Source organism: Varroa destructor, unplaced genomic scaffold (assembly GCF_002443255.2).
Source record: "Varroa destructor unplaced genomic scaffold, Vdes_3.0 BEIS01000002.1, whole genome shotgun sequence".
Taxonomy (NCBI): Eukaryota; Metazoa; Arthropoda; class Arachnida; order Mesostigmata; family Varroidae; genus Varroa; species Varroa destructor.
The window spans coordinates 36,113,878-36,135,376 of NW_019211455.1; the positions used below are offsets into that span (position 1 = coordinate 36,113,878).

At 36.3% G+C, this 21,499-nt stretch overlaps 1 protein-coding gene across 11 annotated transcripts in view; it reads left to right on the forward strand.

Annotated features, from left to right (window-relative positions):
• The window catches only part of Neurl4 (neuralized E3 ubiquitin protein ligase 4), a 52,934-nt gene extending 37,304 nt beyond the window's left edge, over window positions 1-15,630 (forward strand). For 6 of the 11 annotated variants that reach the window (XM_086981841.1, XM_086981844.1, XM_086981843.1 and 3 more), the window contains 19 exons: window positions 451-544; window positions 1,263-1,451; window positions 2,225-2,355; window positions 2,793-3,048; window positions 3,235-3,415; window positions 3,614-3,820; window positions 4,090-4,311; window positions 4,609-4,800; window positions 5,374-5,537; window positions 5,815-5,955; window positions 6,108-6,207; window positions 7,034-7,194; window positions 7,499-7,648; window positions 8,837-9,010; window positions 9,646-9,942; window positions 11,506-11,721; window positions 13,617-13,837; window positions 14,242-14,830; window positions 15,113-15,630. In XM_086981841.1, coding sequence (XP_086837967.1) covers window positions 451-544; window positions 1,263-1,451; window positions 2,225-2,355; window positions 2,793-3,048; window positions 3,235-3,415; window positions 3,614-3,820; window positions 4,090-4,311; window positions 4,609-4,800; window positions 5,374-5,537; window positions 5,815-5,955; window positions 6,108-6,207; window positions 7,034-7,194; window positions 7,499-7,648; window positions 8,837-9,010; window positions 9,646-9,942; window positions 11,506-11,721; window positions 13,617-13,837; window positions 14,242-14,473 — 3,328 coding nt within the window. In that variant the 3' untranslated portion in view covers window positions 14,474-14,830; window positions 15,113-15,630. Of the gene's footprint in view, window positions 1-450; window positions 545-1,262; window positions 1,452-2,224; window positions 2,356-2,792; window positions 3,049-3,234; window positions 3,416-3,613; window positions 3,821-4,089; window positions 4,312-4,608; window positions 4,801-5,373; window positions 5,538-5,814; window positions 5,956-6,107; window positions 6,208-7,033; window positions 7,195-7,498; window positions 7,649-8,836; window positions 9,165-9,645; window positions 9,943-10,385; window positions 10,443-11,505; window positions 11,722-13,616; window positions 13,838-14,241; window positions 14,833-15,112 lie in introns of those variants that run through there. The other 5 variants (XM_086981842.1, XM_086981845.1, XM_086981848.1 and 2 more) reach the window with 5 other exon arrangements.
• The last annotated feature ends 5,869 nt before the right edge of the window (window positions 15,631-21,499 follow it).

Sequence of the window (21,499 nt, forward strand, 5' to 3'; positions counted from 1 at the left end):
AGTTGACTTAAAGCGACATATTTAGTTAGTAAAAGGTAATATTTATGAGTATAAAATCATATTTATAGTTTTATCCACTATCAATATAGAAATAGTTATTTGAAAATTCGCTTCTAATCATATGGTTACTGAAATATACGTGTTTCAAATTTTCTTTCAAGATTTTTACAATTTAAGGAACAGTCAGAAAGCAAAGGTTTGTAAAAGACATTTTAGTATTCGCAATTTGGTAATAAAGTTTTGTTTTCCAAACGTAAAGCCAATGCATATGTCAAGCTGCATATCAATACAAGATCTAATTTCGCACAAATAGCTCTGATTGTTTCTTAATTTTTAGTATCTCTGTTACATCGGAAGCAAAAAAAAAATCGTAGTCAACATGGGAGGTATGCGATAGGATAATGCAGTTAATTCTATCTCAAAAATGTTTATAACATGCACTGGTTACAGATCTGGAACCATAATGATGAACGGTCTAGGTATTCTAGTTAATGGAATGACAACGAAGACCGCGTACGCATCAACTGATCTTGATCATTTACGGGTAAATATATGTACACTGAGTTTAAAATTGAGTAGTAAAAATTATTACTATTATCATTGCTCTTCTGTACTGAACTTATATTGAATGCAAAATATTTTTCGTAGTAACAACCCGAATAAAGAAACGTCTACATGCGAGTTCTAGACAGTTTATTACTGATCCTATTAGATAGCTTTGTCCACGCCATTCTTTAACTTTTTTAATACTTTTCCTTTAATACGTTTTATTTTTTTTAATTAAGTGTGGTAAGGGACAGATCAAAGAAGTTTTCTGGGAAATTGTCTTTTGTTGCATGAATTTTTATTAGGCCACCTTTATAGCTCAAATCTTTTTATTTTTGCCCAACATATTTTAAAAGCTTTTTCATGCTAGAGAAACTATAAATACAAAAAAAAATATTAATCGTACCTATTGGCCTACATTTATAGCTTAGCCAGAGTTTTACAAAGTTTCACTATATTTTTTTCTGAAGGCATGTGTCATCGGCCTGTTAGAATTCCAAAAGTATTTTATTAAATCTAACTTTTCACTATTTGATGTTTCTACAGTCCATTGAGTGTATATAGTTTTTTCTTGCCGCTTTTTAGCTCTTCACTGATAAACCTTACTAACGTATTCTTTCTAAAGCAATTATTTTCCAACACCACACATTAGCCACTAGTAACTCAAAGCTTGCACTAGCTATTTACCTAATACAAAATATGGCCACTACGAACAGGTGGGTGACAGGGTCGGTGTTGTGTGGCGTTCTGGAGGGCATGTGCACTTTGTGATCAACGGAGTTGATCAGGGGGTTGCAGCGACGGATGTTCCGGAGGGAGTTTATGGCGTAGTTGATTTATACGGCCGGTCAGCCCAAGTATCTATTGTAGTACAACTAGCACAACAGCAACAACAGACAGATGAGGTGAGTCGCTCAGTAATATTGATTTTTAGGTAAGGATTTTTCTATAATACATAAAATATAAAGCACATAAGTGTATATGAGCGCACACGCAACCTTAACTGCAGATGAATTTTGTCACTGAGCTACAAACGAAACTATGTCGTTAAGTACCTTGAATGAATTGATGAAAATAACTGCATTCACGGGGATAACTGACACAAAATTGATATTTCGAAAAAATCAGCCTTTCCCATTTTTATCATGTAGTTTGCCGTATGCTGTTTTGTCGAAATAAACGATTGAATGTGTCTGAAAAATATCTCTGCTGTTAAATTTCTTATTTATATTGTTTTCAAGCTGCCCAGTTATGGGAATATGCAAGATCACGACGAAGTTTATCTTGAAATAGCAAAATAACCTTCAAGGATGAATAATTAACGGTTATTTTCGGTAGAAGAACGGGGTAATCAATGTAGAGGAATAAGACAAGTGGTGCAGTGTAACGGAATGAGAAGAGAACGGAATGGCGACAAAATAATTGCGACAAGCTTGGACTCAAAGTAATTTAGTTTGAGTTCCCTTTTAGTGGGTTGAGAGTACCAGACAAAAGCGTTAGGTAGCCTTTTCGCACATCTAGCGCGAGGGTGGATTATGATATATTAGCAAGTGCTTGAGTTTGGGTAAGCATGACAATCAAAATGTGTGCATGTGTTGTGGGCTTCACTATCACACAAACACAAAGTCAGCTGCTAAAAACTAATACTATTCATCGTGCCATCTCTTCTGGCTTGCAGGATCAGGATGACGACCAGCAAGCAATGGGATGGAACTCTAAGGATCGATTGCAATGGTTTCAACGGCCACTATGTTTTGCGGCCACTGATTCCGTAGCATTTTCTACTGACTTGAGAACTGCCCTTTTTGTGTATGTATATGAGGGAAGAAGTAGGCTTACGGAAAACTGCGATATAGGTATATAGTTAAGGAAAATAAGGCGCAGTTAGAAAAAATATCAGTTTGCAGTTTAAGCGACAATTCAGCAATTTGTGTCAACGGTATATCGATGTTTATGTAGCTGGAAATTTATTTTCGCCAATTGTTGGTTAACGTCTCACCCAGCTATCCTAAGCCTATGATGCTCAATGCATGCAAATTTTCATATTTAAGAGGAATTTCAATTTGTATGCAGCATAGCTACTCGACCGCAGATGCCACGTCTGTTCTTTCCAAAACATTTTATTTGAATATTTCTTTCTAACGTTTAAAAAGATATGATATTTTGTTAGATGATAGCTTGTTATTAAACAATAGATTCATATATGACATCTACCTGCACATATCGTTTATTATATGATAATACAGGAGCAGCGGCTCTGTACAGTCCGCAACTTTGCTGTCAGAGCGATCACTTCGAATTGGAGAGGCGTTTCTTGTCCGTTTGAGGGCGTTGCCGCTAGGAGCACACGTTTCCATTGGTGTTGCAATGCGTGTTCCATCGACAACGGAGAGTAGCGTCTCTCATGAAAGCGGACTATGGTTTTTTCCCTCGAGAGGACTGACACTCGATGGGCAACTTTTCGACAAGAACTATGGCCGTGACGTAGCCACTCAACTTAAGGTTATTTGCGTATTTTCTCTAATTTCATGATGTTACGTACTGGAACCCCCCAAAGTTCAAGTCGCATTTTACCAAGTTCCCGAGTTAAATTATAGTTCACGGCTACTAATGTGTTCGTCAGTATATTATTGTATTATCTGCTATTTTTTTTTAAGTGCGATTGTTGTCGTTAAAACTGGCTTGTAGAAGGGAGATCGGGTTGGTGTATTCGTAGCTCGGGATACGTCGGTTCATTTTTGTGTCAACGACCGGGACTTAGGCGTTGCACTGCAGCTTGCCCCACTGCCGCTTTGGGGAGTCGGTTCTATGCTACTCAGTGGACCAGCACCTCAGACATGTGTCGTTAGTCTTGTTCAGCCAGAAAGACGTGAGTTGTCATCTTAGGCTTCAAGCTGAAAACAACTGTTTTCAGCTTGAAGCCTATATAGTATATACAAAGTATAATTTTTAAAAAACCTTCAGCCTTTTGATTGTTGCGATTGGTCTCGAATACATTTACCACTCGAGACGGTAGATTAATATTACCTTCAACCTAAATTGGTTATAAACGTTATAAATGTTGCAGCGTTAATCGAAGACTTTCGATCGGACCTCCTTCGTCTTCATACGACTCGTCATGGTGCAAAAGCTCTAGTGCTTAACTCGGGCTTAACGGCTGTTCGTGTAGATCCCTACAAGGACTTCAATTTAGCCATTGTTACTTCGGATCGGCCACTTTATGATAACGAGATTTTCGAGGTCGTTGTCGAGGAAATGGAAGGTCGATGGAAAGGTCAATAAGTGGTCGAAGGTCAAACCACTAGACTTTGTATTTTATATTATCAGAAATTACTACAGAACTTGATTCAGTTCTTCTACAGATACATGCATTTTCATATTTAGCTGGTTGACTACCCGTAAGGCTATATACAACGACCTAAAAAAAATAAAGAGAGCTTAATAGCTAAAATTGTTTTTATTGTTGTAAATAACAATTTATGTATCCTTTATTATTTAAATTTGAATTCAATATCTCATCCGTGCCTTATTTACTTTTGGAAGGTTCCTTAGAGGTAGGCGTAACGTCGGTTCCGCCTGAGCAAATGAAGTTCCTGCCAACTGCAAAAGATGCTCGACCTGATACCTGGATGCTCTCAGGCTCTACTATGATGTGTGCAGGATCATCTACTAGTGTCGACTATGCGTATGATTTAAATCTCGTCCGTGTTGGCTCACGGGTGGGCGTACAGAGAAAAGACGATGGCTCATTACATTATTTTATTGGTAAGTATGTGATTCTTCTCGATAAATTTTTTTGCTCAGACCTATGATTCCCGAAATATTTGAACACTACATATATACATTCAAGGGCTAAACTGTGATACTTTAAGTAAACCGCGAATATGTTTCCTACAAATGATCAGTTATGAGCGAGTAAGATAATTAAGAACGGTACCGTATTTAATTCTCGACACGAGCGCCATAAACTGAAGGCAACAACCGTATGCTTGAATCTCTACATCCACCTTAACTGCGGGTTCTTTTTTGTATCTGTGCTTTGTTGGCAACGTTGCATTTTAGACGGTCATGATATGGGAGAGGCGTGTAGCGGAATGCCTTCTACATTGTGGGCCGTAATCGATATGTACGGCCAATGCGCACGTGTTAGCGTTGTATATGCCGCACAGAGCATTGATCAGCAAGTTCAAAGTTCAGGATTATCATGCGGCCTGACACACGCTTGCATGTCGTTCAGTCAACAAGCTCGAACAGGTGTGTGTGCTCTGTGCCTTCTAAAAAAGGCTTCTAGAATGAACTGGTCGCTTTATTCGACTTCGTAAAACAGTTGTTGTCTATAAGCTCAAGTGTTATGGTGTTAAAAGGCTTATTTCAAAACAAGCCACTTTGCTTCAGGGGAACTCAATTAGCTTTAGAAAAGGGTCAGTGTACATTTGTCATTTATTGTTCTTTTTTTATTTTACCGAGAATAAAGCTCATTTGCATAATGAGGAAACGTTTCGCTTTTAGTAGTTGTAAATTATCGGGACCGTAATGCCTCAGTGAGTGTAATGTCAGTAATGTCTTTTCAAAGGTAGAATTCCTACACGATTGTGTAGACACTTAGCTATAGTAGATTTTTGCAATAAAAACGTGTGGACTACTTGGACATATATATATATATATATATATATATATATATATATATATATATATATGTAGTTAACGAGTACACTCGTACAGTTTAAACGAAGCTAGCCTATGCGAGTGTGCCACATCTAAATACTTTGCGGAATGTTGGTAATGTATGGTTATAATCGTTCGTTCGCTCAACGCATTTCATTTTAGGCGGCGGGAGTACCAGCCATCAGTTAAACAAATCGTGCGGCCACAATGTAGTTCTTCGTAATGATGGTCGTTCAGCATGCCGTACCTTAGGTTTTAACAATGGCCTACTCTTTAGCTGTGGACCACTCGACCTAGAGGAACTGTTTGAAGTCCAAATCGAACAGGTAAGCTCCGTAGTTAATATATAGCTAGATATACAAGCAAAGGACAATGTTTATGAATACATATATATATATATATATATATTATAAGTTGCATTCGCGATTTAGACTATTCACAAACATTGTACTTTGCTTGTATCCCTCTCTCTCTCTCTCTCTCTCTGTCTGTCTCTCTCTCTCTCTCTCTATATATATATATATATATATATACAGCTACTATAGTCTTAAATTAGTGGTAAAAGTATCATTAATAAGAAAAAAGTCTAATCTTTATTTTCAGATTCACGCTAATATGTTGACAGCAAATGTGATCGTTGGTTTAACAACGTACGACCCGCAGGGCGGGCCCGTAAATTATCGCTCGTTCCAGGAACTTCTTGCAGACACTCGCTATATCACCTGTCTTGTTGTTGGAAGGAAGGTTTGTGCTTTTTCTTATTTCTCTCTTGCCAATAAGAGTTTGCGAAGTGTTGAACATTATAGATACCCTTCTAACCAGTGACAAAAGATATTTATATATATAATGATTTTTTTGTATCTTTACTGTGCAATCTGGTCATTTTTTGGACGCAGGTATATTCAAATACTACTCTAGTCAAAGATAATTATGGCTCACCCGCACTTGCACGAGCTACTGGAGGCGAGAGGGTTGGTGTAGAGCATTGTTCGGACGGTAAGACCCTACCTATTTTTTTTCTGTGAATCTCTAGTGCTAAATATTGTATAGTTATGCACAGTAGGAAAAGTGGGGCTGACATTAGCAGTGATTTAATTCACTGTCTTGTTTCAAGATCAGTGACGGCTAAAACATTTTGATTGCTTAAATAGACACAGGTAACACAGCCCGTAATCTTAACTTACAAACATCTTGAACAGAAGTATTTGCTAGAGTTTATAGTATCGTTACAGATGTAATGATTTCTTCAAATTTTACTTATCGTGTTAGCCAGATTAAATTTTTTTAAAGTAGCATTCCTTACATTCTATCAGTTTGTTTGCGGAGGCGCAGAAATTGGCAATATTCTTCAAGATGAACATTTGAGTCGCGTAACTTTACCTAAAAATGGTTTTCCTGTTATGCGAATCGAAGAAAACAGCAAACTTACGCGAGGTCCGTAAGTATGTTGCAACTGTAGTTCAGAAATTTAATACTGATGCAGTATTTTAATTTATGAAACCTTTGAATGAGTCACTTAAATAATTGTATACTTTTGTACCGAATATAGCGTTCTTCAACTACAGCCTGTTGTAGAAATTCATTTCGACGTCAAGTTTGAAACCATACAAACAAAAGCATAGATACCAAGGCGATTCGTGTTTTACGAAAATGTATTGAATTATTTCCAACAAAACTGCGTTCTTCAATATGAACGTAGATTTTGACTAAGATTTTGTGTTAAAGAAATCACAAAATAATTTGATTTTCTATAATGAGAAGCTGCGTGTGGGGTGAGATATGCTATGTTAAATGCTTTTCTGGCCTAATATTATGTCAATAGGAACCATGCACGTGTATGTAAATGGGGAGGATCAGAACGTAGCAACGCAAAATCTTCCGCGTGCAATGTTAGCTGTCTTCGATCTCTTTGGCGCTATCGAGAGCGTCTCACTTTGCTCAAGCGCCTTCGTTCCCAGTCGACATACGCCCAGCTGTTATGAGGTATTTCAAATGGTCATTAGTACCTTAACAGTATCACATACAAAAAATGGTTTATTGCCTGTATAATTAATTTGCAATTTTATGAATCAGGAATTTGAACAAATCTATGTTCTAACTATCCTCTAAGTACTACGACCTGAAAAAAAAGCACGCCACAACCGAGACTCGAACTTTGTATGCTTGTCGAACTAGTGCTACAACCATCAAACCATTTTGCGCAGCTTTAACTTTTCAAAATGTATGCATTTTTTTCTAAAGTGTACTAATGCTAATTATAATGGCTTCGTTTATTTTTACACATTAGGCGCTGCCCGTTTCTGTTTGTGGTACGGTAGTGAATCGCTTCCTTGAGTCGCTCATAGGTTCAAATATTCAGCTGGCGGCTGGTGGGACCTCTGCCAAAAGGGTTGCCTCATTTAACGACGCAATCGTAATGTCAGCTCAACCTTTAGCTGTAAGTTCTCGACATTGCCCTTAATATTTGTCATCCGGTATAATAATTGTGAGAGAATCAGCGTTATATATAAATAGCTAATATTAGTCACAAAAATAGGTTTACGAAAACTCTCATTGCAAGAGCTAGCAAATTTCTTTAGCGGTACCCTAGCATGCCTAGACGGAGTCTTGCCAATAACTCATTTTGTTCTTTGGTTGGATTTTAAAACTTGAGAAAAATATAGCAAAAAGTAGAAGTGTGCATTTTTTTGCCGATTATTTTAGGCCATGTGGTTTTGTTACATTCGAGATACGAATCTCCTTAAGTTGGGTTTCGCAAAAGTGCCTTCCTCAACCGATAGTGTATAGAAGACAGTGTTTACAGAAGATCTTCACTGCGTTAATAGTTATACCTCGTATGTACATACAAAAATGTAGTGCATTAGATCTAAGTGCTGAGTGTGCGCGCATCATCTTAAGGTAATGATGTAGCTGTAGGTCTCGATCTATGAACCATACGAATATATTCGAATCACTTATTTTGTTCTGCAATACTCCGTTATCCTACTTTAGAGTTAGATATCTCAAAAATCACCGTACTTTTTTCGGTCGATCGTAGTTCGAATCGATTTGTACTATTATATTTGTTGTTGTAAGGAGTGATGGCCACGCGGTCTAAGAAAATATGTTAATGCTGTTGAAGGAGTTCATCTATCGAGATTGAGTGGATTTTGTGCAGAGTCTGTCTACGCTATAATATGAATTAATAACAATAATCCACCTCGTCCCATAAAAATGGCAGAATTACAGGGGTAAGGCGGTTTTTGCGTGGAGGATAACTAAGCACTTATAAAGCATTACTGATTATTCGTTTACTTTTGTTGCTGCACTGTTGTAGTGAGACATCTAAATTTTATTGGATTTTTTCTATACTGGAACAAAGGTGCATCTTACTTTAGTTTTTAAACAATACGCTCGAATCGTTATATATGAATTTCTGTGCCCAATTCTGCTTTTTTTAGATTAAAATTATGTGTATTCACATATAAAAACGATAATTATTGTGATCACAAACACGATTGAAATATTATGATCTTTAGGATCTAATATATATATCATAAATGTATTATCTTTTAGAGCACCTCAATGACTTACTAAAATTTTAAGTTCTATTTTGATATATAATTTTGATCTATATTACTTGTAGGTGGATCAGGCATTTTCAGTGCGTGTGTCTCGTTTAAGCTCCGCAAAATGGGAGTCTTCCATGTGTATTGGAATTCTAGGTGAAATACCTTTGATACTTCCATCTTCAGCGCTGGAATTTACGAAACTCTGTTGGCTCATTATAGGTAAATCTGTTTACGTCAATGGTAGAAAGGTAAGTCGATATTATCCACACTCTATATTATTGTTATTACAGATATTCTCTACCTCAAAAATTTATATATCATTAATATTATTATCAAATTCATTAATAAAAAAAGGTTTGTTTTTTACAGCATCGGGCATCGAGGCGCACTTAAAAAGCCATAGTATGATATATATATATAAGCAGATATTTTTATTTTTAACATATAATATCTTCCTATCAATATTATATCAGTTATTTCGGGGCGCAAAATTTAGCAAATTTGCATATGTTGTGATTTGTGAAAGTATGGTCGACCATCTTTATTTTTAGTATCTAAGTACCCTCATTATCATCGTAACTATATTATTAATTATAGCATATTCTATATCGCCGTAGTTTTGGTAGTTTCATGTTCTGTATGTAAAAAATGGTGTACCAAGCCGACGTAACAGTAATTGTGACTGTCAATTCAGAAAATCCAATTTAATGAAACCGATTTTCAAACTTCAAAAAGTTGTGTGTAAAAAGAAATCAGGAAAACGTACTTGTATCGTCTAATTTTTCAAATGGTGGTATTAGCTCGCCCTATTGATACGCGAGCAGCGTTTAAAGTTGTATATTTTATATATATTTTTTATAATTTAATCTTGTTTAAAACGAAGGTAAAAGACAATTACGGGCCAAATCTCGACCATCTAAAGGAACAGTCGACTGTCGGAGTTTTAGTTGACTCATCTCGTCAGATGCATCTCCTTGTTAATGGAATTGACCAAGGCATTGCGTGTGGAAATGTCTTTGCATCGCGCTGCTTTGCTCTCTGTGATCTCTACGGCCGGTGTGAGAAACTAGAGGTTCTCCAGGATAATGAGCCTATAGGTGATCCGCTGGAGGACACAGCAATCGAGGCTTTGGAGAAGGCTCACCTTGATGATAATCAGGGTCGAAAAGAAAATTTACAGGTTTGTAATTATAAAAATATAGTCAACACCACTTTCTATTCAGAAGAACCGTATTTTTAACTAGAATATGTTCGATTTATACTTTGTTGACATGTAGTAGAAGGTAGATGAAAATTTACTTAACGGTATCGTTGAAAACAACTTGGTCTGAAATGGGCTTATTAAAACACATTACTTTTAACTCACGTAGCTCTACGAAATGGAATTATATGTGCCATTAATGATGCACAAGTGCAAAGAGGGTGAGAGGGAAACGCTCTTCTTCTTTGGAAAAGCGGTGTTTATGGGTAAAGGACAAAGTGTGAAAGTGTTCGAATAGCTTTAGCACTAGCACGTTCATGTCACCCTAACCCGTATAACCCGCAAGATGAGCATCTAATATTACTTAACGTTATGACTTTTGTAAAATGCAATTTGCTGTCAATTTGCTTTTGAAAATATAGCTTTGGAATCGGCTGAACTACGCTGTGCCAACGAGCTGGGATTTTGCTTAATCATTAGTAAGTGAAAGCTCGATGGAATGCGAAAAAAGTATATAGTTGTTCCATGAAGTTCCACCTTTTGATATTCAGTTAAAGAAAAGCATCCAATAATGTGAATCGCGCTGAACTTCTAATCCACGTGCATCTAAAACATTCTGGAAGCCCGATTAACGCTTATTTCTTAAAAAAGATTGAAATGTCTTACCTTCCACTGTATAGAACAGAGGTTTTTAGTATGGAGGACACATAGCAAGCTCGGCAGAGTCTCAGATTGATATATCCATTCTCTCTCAGGAGACGTTTAGAAATTACCTAATGACATTGAAACACATTCTTAGATGTAAGACGTGTCATTGATACAGAAAAATATTATACAGCCGCAAATGAAACGTTGACGGCTTATTTAATGTTTTAATATACTACTCAAAATTCTATATTCATTACATTTTTTTTGTTTTTACTTATCAAGGATTAAAATGGAAACGTCTAGCTCTCTGCTTAGGCCTTACGGCGATGGCGTTGTTATTCAAACAGGCAATCGCAAAACGCCTGCACATAAATGTATGGAAGATGAGTTAAATTTGAGGTCCGTTTTCAGTAACACTTCTATAAACATTGCTGTTAAGATAAATCTGTTAAAATTTTTCTATACCTTCCTTGTGAACTTTTTAACTTAAACTAACCCTTCGTTATAAAATCAATTGGAATGCGAGACACTTGAAAACATTTAGAAAAACGCTGCTTTATATTTTTTCGTTAAACATAAGAAGAGTAATTTGATGCAGCCGGAATGGAATAGAGCGTTGAATACGGTTTCTGATGATACATGCCAAATATGGATTAAAATAGAGTAAGACTAATAGTTATGTCGGAAAATATCAACCGCAGAAAGAAATATGATTTTTTTTAACCTGAAGTATTAAACGACTTTGCATTCCCTTTCAAAACAAATGTTAGTAAACTGTATTGGCAGTTATTTTTTGTAATGTTATTAATGACTATTTATTGGAGTTTAATCAGAAGGATAGTTTCAATATCTTATATTTCTCGTTTTTATCTGTTTTGTTTTGTTCTCTTTTAGGAGCCTCGACCTGTACAGATCGACAGGACGCGTTTGGCGTTAGCGGCCTGCCCAAACCATCAGGTAGCCATATACTTTCTTCGTTATGTGCTGTGTCTCCCGTGGCATCTTGTCGATGGTCAAAGATGTTCGTGTGACACTTGTTTGCTTCAAGGAAATGTAAAAGGAAAGATGATGAAGAAGTGCTCTACTTTTACTCTGAAGACTTCCGTAAGGGTGCGTATTATAGAAGTAAACATATGTCTTTTTCTCAATTATTTTCAACGCCTGCGACGATGTTTTCGATCAAACAAATATCTAGTTCAGTATTATCATGTTATATCGTGAACTGTCATTAAATTACAGTACTAAAAAACCTAAACTAACCAGTTCGCGTTTCTTATAAATACTATAGATTAAATTATATTAATGATTGGTGATCCTATAATGGCTTAGTAGATGATGCTTTACCAATAAGTAGAGTATTGATTCAAAATTATTGACAACAATTACTAGAATTATTGCGGTAAAATAGCTGGCGCCATAAGCCGACCTCTAGTTGCCGATAGAACCTTCCTGTGGTGCTCGCTCTACATATTTTTGTCTAGATTTTTTTGGACATAGTCAGTGAGTTAGCAGGCTTCAACATAGACAATTTTTATTGATCTAAACATATCTACAGTGTTGTTATTATCGTTTCACCCCTCCTTTAAGCTGTAAACGAGATAAAAGTAAAATTACCAATGATTCAAAAACCCTATTTATCGCTTTCCTGCATTAAAATGAAATTGTCAGTATTATTTTGCATTACATTCGAAAAATCAGTTACATGAATATTCTCCTTATGTCAGAGAAAGCTCCGTTAGGGCTAGCAAAAAGTTGAATGAAACCCTTGTTGTACATTACAGTAACATATATCTCGTTGGTGTAACCTGCTTAAATTCGTGACGCAGAAAATCCTCCAGCTCGGAATCACAGCATACTCTTGACTGTTGACCACACTTGCACAGCAATGACAGGGATTTCCGCAACTAGATGTTCTTTAGATTCACTGAAGTTTCGTACACAACACTTTTCATGTATGTCCACAACAAGGAATTCGAACTTGTTACATCGGACGATTGTGGCCGCCATGTGACGAGTCCTTCTCAGCAAACGCACTAAGTTATTATGAAGGAACGCCTAGTTTTATCTGAATAGAGGATAAGTCGATATTATTTGGTTGTCCTGCGTCTTTTTCCAGTCAAGACTTCTATTCAAATATATGCTCTTACGCAGAATTGTTGATGTACATACTGGAACGCAACAGAATGATCCGCTAACCAGCGCCTGTTAGCAAATGGTTTTCCATAAAGTTTTGCGCCAAGAGCATTGCAGTCCACAGCAATATGCGTTAGGTACATATCTACATTTTCAGCACTAGAACATTAAACCTTCATCGCGTACGAACGAAGTGAGATGCTATACATTGAAATACACTAATATCGTTAAACATTACGGCGCGCTAAGGTTGCCGGCCAAAATTAAAATATATTTAGTAGCCCCATTTTGATGTTAAAGAAGCAAACAGGACGATTCTAATTCCCATATTCTTGGATCTACTACTGCTATTCGCTTTGAATTAATTGACAGCTTTGTGTAGATGTCAAAAAGTTCGTCTACAGATAGAACACATATTTGAGCTTTCCCAACCGAAGCAGTCGTGTAAATCGTTAAGTCTGTTAAAACCGAGAACGTGTTAGTTTTACGAAAATGTGAACGTTTGACAATAGAATGAAAATACCGATATTCAATGTTTCTATCGGAAAAATGCTTCGTTCACTGATACTGACCACCATCTCAAATATCGACTTCCTGTGTTAAAAAAGCCTATACATTACAATATTATGGTCAAATAAAGTTTCTCATTATTAGATTTATTTCGTCCAAAAAGGTACCACACACATTTACGAAGGTTTACAGTCATAGTTAATAATAAGTGAGATCGCAGCTACACTGAATAGGCGTAGGAGAAATAAATGTCTATCTTTTTTTTGTATTTTTCTTTTAAAGTGCGGATCTTTTCCCCAATCATATGAACTGCCATTCAAGTTTTCATTTTTCCCGTAATCTATTTTCGGAATACATTTCAGAGCTCTCCATCATGGGACGTCGCATTTAGCTTAGAGATTCCACTTGGAGCTATACGGAAATGTGTTGATCATGGCCGTCTGTTAGCACGCCAGGAGTGGGGGGTGGCACCTGTGGTTGCGGCAGGTGCAAGCGCAAAGCATCTTGATGGAAAAACATCTGCGCCAATTGTTTGTGCAACTCCTTGTCTTCGATACGCGCTGTCACGAGCACCAGCACATCGGTTAGTAATCGATCAAAATCTGCACACAGATTCTTTTTTTTAGTCAACTAATAGAATTCGGGGGGTGCAGTGAAGTCATAAGAGATTAGCAAGACAATTTAACCTTACTATGATTGGTAATAGTATTATAACGAGATCAAGAACTAAGCTTCTGTGATAAAACTATGTATGCAATTTTTAGAAAATTGTTTGTCTTTACAGGTGACTAGTGAGCATTGGGTTATTTAGTAATGCTTGTCTACATTAATGCAGTGATCTATTAATTTATTACTTCGATTAAAGTGAACAGACGAGTAATATTTTACTCAGTTTACATCAAAGAAAGCTACTGTTAAAGAATTGCTATAATTAAGGGTTGCATTTCTAGTGTTCTATCACCTAACGATGGTTGCATCTGGTGTCAGTTTCAGTCCACGGGGTTTCAGTGAGCCTAAGGAGTCGCGAATAGTTCTTCAAGCTCTGATTTGTCCTGATTCCTATCAAAAAGTTTTCCTAACAGAAGGAGGCCAATCAATGGGGTCAGCTTCTACTGTTTTAAACGTTAGTCCTTCCGTTCAACAGGAAAAATGGGAAGAATGGCACACGAAGGAAAAAAGTGCTACTGCTGTTCAGGCAATTATTGTCTGCCTAGACTAGACGCAATAGACATCCAAAGGGAAAGCCGTGGCCAAACTAATGTTTAGTTTTCTACATCGTTGTAACTACTATAAAAACTGCCAAGTAATATGTCATATTTAAATTTAAAATCTGCTGCCGAGCCTGTTAAATAGTAACAGCTATAGAACTAAAGCACAATAAATAGAACAGAGCCTAAATGAGAAGAAAGAAGAAGCATGTTCGGGTGAATATGGCCGCGCCACACCGATGGACGCAGCCGCATCAAAAAAATAAACGGGAAAATCTGGCGTCCAACCTAACGAGGCATAGCCGAGCAGGGGATTTTGTCAAGAAAAGCTTGACGCACACATGAGCTCCATAAGCCAGTTCTCTACGGTGAGTATTATTATCAGTTAAGATCAGACTTGAATTCTTTTTACTTCAGTGTAAGATACACGAAGAATTCGGCGTGTGCCAAACTTATTTCAGTTAATTCAATTCAATGCAGGAATGATCAACTCATCCTCGAGTAGTATGCATTCCTCGAAATTTATCGAATAGTTGAGAGGTTTCTTGTAGGCCAGGAAAGCTAAGTATGAAGCAAGCATGGTTTTTATAACTAAGTTTTATAGTTACGTGTAACCAGAAAATTTTTTTTCATTTTTAAATTATTATTAGGTTAAGAAGGAATCATGGATTGGCGTGGCATTGGTCAAATGAAGCGCTGAGAAAGACGGAACAAAAAAACAGCCAGAAACGAGAATCAGTGCTTATGATGCTAATAAATCGTCAACAAGGATTGAAAAGAAATGGCGGCGTCAGCATTGTGTGCAGTTAGGAGTTATTTCACCTTCAAGTAGGTTTATATCAATCTGTGACGATATTCGTGACAGCTGGTGTTCTAAGTAATAAGCTAAACTTTATTATTAATATTACTATCACAAAGGAATTCCTTCCCGATAGGCATAGTCGCATAAAATATGTTGCTTCCTACAATACATTTTAACAACACTGTTAAGAGCGAATGTTAAGATGGAATTGAAATCAAGGTTTTTACGTGACGATATTCAACAAACTTGAGGACGCGAAAAAAGAGCCTGCATCCGCTCCGTTGTATATAATAGCAATGTAGAATGCTTAGCAAAGGTGATGTGAGTTAAGCTTGAAATAAAGCAATTTTACCCTAAACGTAGTCATTCCAGCGTGTTTTAAATGACATCATAGGTCTTTAGGTATAAAGGTCCCGGATCAAAGAAGCATTACCTTTGTTTTTCGTAATGTTATCGACGACACAGATAGTCCGAATAATCTGCGAGTACTAAGTGTGATCAATTGAACTTATTCCGTCTGTCTGATTCAAGTGCATGCACTAAAATTATTTTTTAATCGAATGAATAATTTTTAACTTGAGACGGATATCACCATCATATTGCTAAGTTTGCCCAATAAAAACGACTTCGTGTTCTCGGCATACATACGCGAATCATTCGAAATTCCAGACTGCCTGTTTGCAATAATTTCAAACGCCAATCAAGAAGTAATGTCGTTTTATACTAGCATTTTTAGGTTGCCAATACATTGTTCGTACTGTTGAATAGAAATACATGGGCATGTACCTGCGTAAATCTTTATAAAAGTGTTTCCAATTAACACATTGGCAGGTAATTGATCTATTCGTTTAAAAAAACTAATTTCCCACTAGAATTGATAAATGAGTGGCAGCCATCAATCTACTGGCTTGGATCTGATGATTAATTAAATTAAATAAAATGTGTGCGCAGTCTACCTCACAATTATAATTATACTGCACATCACCTATTATCAATACAGTATACTTCACCAAGTAAAGAATACCATGGATAAAGTGTGCAGAAGCAACATCGCTTCTATATATATGTATATATATATATATATATATATATATATATATATATTGATTTATCCTTTGTATGTTGTTTATAAGAATATATAAATATAATTTCTAGACTTAAACCATTTTAACTAAGAATTAGATGATTACTTTCATATTCAGCCTTTATATATACGCATATCTCAGACTTGAAGCGAACATACCCTCATTTATTAAAGTTGCATAATTGTTGTTACTGATGAATCTCTTTCCATAATTGTTCCTTGCTAGCTATAATCTCGCAGCATTCTCATACAACACAAATGTATGCTTTACTATCTACACGCGTTAATTGTTGTATCAATATTGTTTCAATTTGAGCGTTTGAGCTTTAACAGAGCGGAGTAACCTCTCCCACGTTACTACGGAAGAATACGTTCCTATTATACTATTGAGAAGTGTAAATACAATATATGTATAAAGAAGTATCGCCGGTCGATTTTCTACAAAGGGATTGACTAGCAGCGAAGCGTGCTGCGCATATACGCAAGACTGCAAGTGACATATTCGTGTGAGATAGCGGTAGATATTGGATTGCACTGGTAAAAGCAGAGGCATACGACGGCGGGACGTTAAGGCGTATCAAATCACTGCAAGCCTATATGGAGCCCGGCGCCCATTTGCCCATAGAAACCACAACGCACCTACTAATAATATAACTTGACGTATAGCAAATAGCAGAATAAGACACTCAAGAAGCAAAAGTTGCTATATATATATATACGGTATAAAACACCCAGAAAAACAACGAGACTTAGGCGACTTGCGAAGCAAAAAAACTAGGCTGTTTATTGAGTTATACATAAAGAGATGCCATTGTCGCAAGCATCTATTCGAAGACGATCACCAATGTAAAATAAATGCAAAGCAAAGAAACGAGGGCGAAGTTAAAGGTAACAGTATGGCCTTTGAATCTGGTTCTTTTCAATTGTGAAAATAATGTTTGATCGGTTTCAAAAATATCATTTAGTGATAAGTATGAGGATCACAAACGATAGAGGAGCTAAGCTAAAATATGGAATATAGATTTAGGTTGCACCGTATTCATCGAAAAATGCTGTAGTTGACATTTTTGACGTATAAGCAACGCATCAATTGTATTATGAACACTGATTTTAACCACACAAAGCGTTTTTTGTTAACTTTAGGGTCTTGTGGGTTGTTTTGAACATTAAATTTTTGGATTATGGGTTTAGTAAACTTCGACCAAAATACGCAGGGGTTCCGCTTTCCAACACAGCTCTCAAAACACCTGGAGGCCCTACGGCATCCACAGTAGTACTTGCTTCAAGAAATTTTTTTTTTTCGCGAAAAATTGTGAAGCAGGAGTATTAATTAAAATTGCTTACACTTAGCTCATACCGAGCACTACGGATTTTACTTGATAAACATAATGCTTGCACCAGAGTTTTTGTTCTATCGCGAACTTAGCCTACCATTGACCTTCGCGAATTGTAAGCATTTGATCTAGCTATGACGTATGTTCGTAAGAGTCTCAGTGATTTAATGATATGCGGCTACGAGTCAAAAACTGAAAATTTCTTCCAAAAAATGCACAATTGCTTTCTTGTTCTCCCTTCTTCGGTACCATAATATTGGGTTTATACACTTCACAATTTCTAATTGCACTGGGTTACAAAAATTGCGGACCTTTCTTAAAAAAAAAAGGTTCGCTGTTTGTACTTTGTTTGTTTTTGCACATTTGTCACGTTTTTTGAAAGATAATAGTGCATTTTTCGTTCAGACTGAATCTTGTTTCTAGCACAATAAAAAAAGTAAACGTAGTCCTTATTTTCATACAAAACACATACATTAAGGCAATACGTAAAACTTTCAATGCTACAAGTATAAACTTGTTTGCTTTGGTATAATGTCTATAAATCGTAATTTGTAAATACATTGAGAATTAGACCAACGTAAATAATAAACCGTCGAACTTTAATTAAATTGTTAGATATTTGAAAGCAAACGTTTTCTTCTGCGCGTGGTTTGTGTTTAAAGTCGCTCTTGTTTTCATTTTTGATACATCCAACTAACCGCAATATAGAAAACTTACTTTCATTTTTACGCTCTTAATATATCTTTTCGCATTAACACATTGTTAGCAAGCGTTTAAATGCACTACGTGAAGAAAAACACAGAAAGACGAAAAAAAAAAGCAGCATCGTCTGACCAAAATAGAAATGGACAAGTTATTGTCAAAAAGCAAGTAGTAAATAATGAATTACGATCCAAAATAATGAACAGTATGATAACAAACGAATACGTCGTTACGCAAAGTCCGGTCAAGTAAAGCTGACTTTCATCAGGCAACTAAAGGTACACTTCTTGGTTCAGGGTCCGCCGTTAACTTATACCACATGATATTTGTGACTTATCTCCACTTAGTTTTATCATTGGCGATGCGGTCTCCAATGACGATTTAGTAATATGTGGACTCCCACAAAGTTTCAGAGTTATAAGTATGCCCTGCTTCTAGACATCAAGACATTTCGCGTTCCGTGGAAGTAAATTGCATGCCGTTCCTTCTACTGACGGCCTCACAAATCGTTTGTTATCGTTTGGGATTTCGAAAATTAATTGGCTAACGTTATGTGAGGTTTTTCTGTGAATATTTTTTAGCATTAAATGTAATCTTTTTCAAAAACTTAAATACTCCATCAACATAGCAAGCAACTCACTCAACCTCGCTGGAAAAATGATTTAATTAAGCTTATCTGCAAAGTCCCTCGGCTTGACTTTTGGACAGAGGTAACAGTGGGCTGGTCGTGTTCTTAAACTGTGGCCAAAATACTATGCTATTGACTCTTCGAGTTATAGATTTTCCCCACCGTGTACTTCTGTATCTTTATAAATCCCTTCCTAGACTGCTGACTACGTAGGTTATCGTAACCTGGAGCAAGGCATGCTCCCTCGATTTAAATGGAGTATGAACGGTTTAACGTGACGCTGAATACTCTTACTGTGTTTTTGATGTGTAGCACATACTGAGATAACGATTGTGTTCAAATGTAGAGCCAATAATAATTATGATTACTCTCTCTGTCCATAAATAGTTATTTGTATTAAACAACAAAGGAGAACGTACAAGAAACACAAAATCCTTACATTGGAGGAATATATTTAAGCATTTTTTTCTTTTTATAAACTTCAGATTCACGCACGATAAACCTTTGTTAAACCTCTATAGTTTCGCAAAGCCCAAAGCATGTCTATATTCACCGAATCTCTTTAAAGCGTGTGTTCTCATGCGATTTTATGATGACATTTAGCCGTATCACCAAGCGAGCTACATCATCTATAGCTCTATTATACTATAACAGTGGAGACTATCGAAATCCTGTAGCTGTATGAGGCCCCTCTATAGTAACCATATATATCTATATGGAAAAAGTATAACTAGCTTAGGAGTTTTAGGGCAACAAAGAAATTCATCGAGTTGCACCAGGTTGAGTGATCCATTGACTGACTTTATAGCATTCTGCTTTGCTTGGCATTTTTAGCAGTATCGGCAGTATTGCATTTTCCATATCTGTCCTAATCACTATTACGTATGTGGTATGTTGTCATCAATAAATCGAAAAAGGTGCCGTGACCATGAAATAGACAATACGGTAAATGTTACGGAACTCGAGATTGTTTCATTTTACCGATTACCTTACTGTTTTCTTGATAAAATTATTATTCTGCATCACTTACTGCAGTAATCATACGTTTACCTGTGGCGTGTCTTAATCAGGTTGTAACCTATAGTCTTCCTGTTGTGTGTGACAGGGCTATTGAGTCAAATTATATTTAGCAAAGGCTTATGTACAATTTACATTCAAATCGCATTCAATCTTTGGATTTTTGAATTTGCGTATTTTGGTGTCACGTAATTTTCATTGTGCTTCTACGTGGTAGCTAGATATCAAGGCACATTATACAAAGCGATATAGATTTTCAACAGCTACAGGATACAATTCGACACAATATGAGTATGTGAAGCAACCTGAAAGGGTTCAGAACTTAATGAGTTTTGTATAGAAACCGTCGGCTGAATGTCAAACTAGCAGATAGTGTAAGCATTAATCTTCAGCTCTGTTACAGGCTGTTACAGGAATAAGGGTCAATTTTTTGTGTTGCCTTCCCTGTTTACGTCTCCACTATTTATTCGAAATCCATTTGAAATGTACTCGCTTTCTCCTTTATAAGCGCGTTACACAATGGAATGGTGTGGAACAAGTACAATTTTATGTCGAGTTTAGGTTTCAAAAATAATTTTCGACACCTCTAGTGTCCATTTCTAAGGTCAAAAATCTACTGAACTAGCCTAGGGCATTTGTACCGTATATAATGAGGACTTGACGGTCACAAACTATTTTATCTTTATGAAACTTTAATACTAAAGTTGACCACTATTTTTAATCGCTTAATTAAAATTATTTGTTTTTGAAACAACTAAAACCTATAAAGTCCTCTTATTTATTCATATATGTATATAAATATATGTTTATATTTAATATAAGTTTCGCTTATATTATATATTAACTATTATATTATATATTAATACTATATATACTCTATGCATTTTTATTATTTTCTTATTATTTTATATTGTGACTACGTGTGCGGTTTGCAAATTGCCATCTCTGTGCAGCTCTATCGATCCAATATATACATGCATATATATTCAGCTCAAGCTATTGTTCCTAGATCTACTAGATGTACCGTACACCAATTGGCCATCCAAGATCAATGAGAACATCGGATAGCTAACAACTTGCTAATTGGTTGCAAGCATAACCTGTACATACATTTAGAGCGTATAGAATTTCACCGGAACTTAGAAATTTGGCTACGCCGCAAACTAGGTGAAAAGCACGTGGCAGCTCGGTCCCCTATTAAGCTCAACATCCCACGCGGTACTTGCGAAAACACTGTCTTACATAGAATCGTCATCCAGAGTTCGTGTCTTTACATAGATGCACAAACAAAGGAAATGGGTAGCTCAAGATTACAGGCTTAAGCCTAGAGCTAAGCTAGATCCGTGTCCGAAAATGAGCCTAATTTGCACTTGATAGGACTGAAAGGGCCTTATACCTTGTGAAATGTGTAACAAGAATAAGGCGATCAATAAGAAGAAATATATGGCCCTATATTACATCTGTTTCAGG